The sequence below is a fragment of the Propithecus coquereli genome, unplaced genomic scaffold, assembly GCF_000956105.1.
Source record: "Propithecus coquereli isolate 6110/MARCELLA unplaced genomic scaffold, Pcoq_1.0 Scaffold289, whole genome shotgun sequence".
In the NCBI taxonomy this organism is placed as follows: domain Eukaryota; kingdom Metazoa; phylum Chordata; class Mammalia; order Primates; family Indriidae; genus Propithecus; species Propithecus coquereli.
This window is the reverse complement of record NW_012148496.1, coordinates 138,726-139,777: the sequence shown is the minus strand read 5'-3', so window position 1 is coordinate 139,777 and position 1,052 is coordinate 138,726. Positions and strand designations below refer to the sequence as shown.

At 34.8% G+C, this 1,052-nt stretch overlaps 1 protein-coding gene across 1 annotated transcript in view; it reads left to right on the top strand.

The window, feature by feature from the left end:
* The window catches only part of GNAI3 (guanine nucleotide binding protein (G protein), alpha inhibiting activity polypeptide 3), a 70,003-nt gene that overhangs the window by 63,633 nt on the left and 5,318 nt on the right, over positions 1-1,052 (top strand). The window contains exon 6 of the mRNA XM_012648493.1: positions 1-93. Coding sequence (XP_012503947.1) covers positions 1-93 — 93 coding nt within the window. The remainder of the gene's footprint in view (positions 94-1,052) is intronic.

Sequence of the window (1,052 nt, the reverse complement as noted above, 5' to 3'; positions counted from 1 at the left end):
ACACTTCAATCATTCTTTTCCTTAATAAGAAAGACCTTTTTGAGGAAAAAATAAAGAGGAGTCCACTAACTATCTGTTATCCAGAATACACAGGTAAGGATTCATGAAAGATTTCATTGGAGGTACACACATTACTTAAATCAACACTTCGGTGACGTTCATACAACTGCCTTTTGTTTTGAATGATGCATGGAGAGTGTTCACTGGTAGTGGTATCAGCATTAAGCATGTGATTAAGATCTCTTAAGTCTAAAGTGCTATTTCAGACATATTCAAGTTTTCTGTGTTTATTTTAAATTTCTGTCCTTATTTTTTGAGGAAAATAAAGAAGGGTAAAAATTTAAGTTCCATATGTAGTCAAGAAAGTACAAAGATAAGTTACAGTGCTCAAGAAACTGACATTTAGTTGCAGAGGGAGAGACACATAAATAATTTATTGTAGTATAAAATGTGCATCAGTCGAAGCAGAATGGAAGTGATTACTTCTGATGAGGACAGTGTAGTCTTTTTCTAGAGGAAATGACACTTGAGTGAGCTACTAAAAAGATGAATTAGAAATGATCAGGCAGATGAGGGAATAAAAGCATTTTAGAAAAGGGGAATTACATTATGAAAATATGGAGGTAGAAAAATGGCATGCCTTTTTCTGGAATTTGGTATTCCTGGAGTTTAAAGTGGTAGGGAAGGAGTGATTGGAGAGATGGTCAGTGATCAACTGATGGAGGGCCGACTCTCTTGTGCTGAGACAGTGATGAACAACTGGAAGATTCTAATTGGGTACATAATATATTAGAAACTGTGCTTTAGAAATATTATGCAATAAATGACAATAAAGCTTGATAGTAGGGGGGTCGAATTGAGTAATAACTCAATTAGGGTACAAATAAAAACTTCTGGTGAGGACCAAGGAATGTATCATAGAAGCCAAGGGCAAGAATGTAGACAGGTCTCAGAATGGAATTAGTAAGCTATCAGGTACCCTAAAAGCTACTGTTTTCTCCTCAACTCTTTTCTCTCCTTCTCTCTATATATCTTTTTTTTTTTTTTTTTTT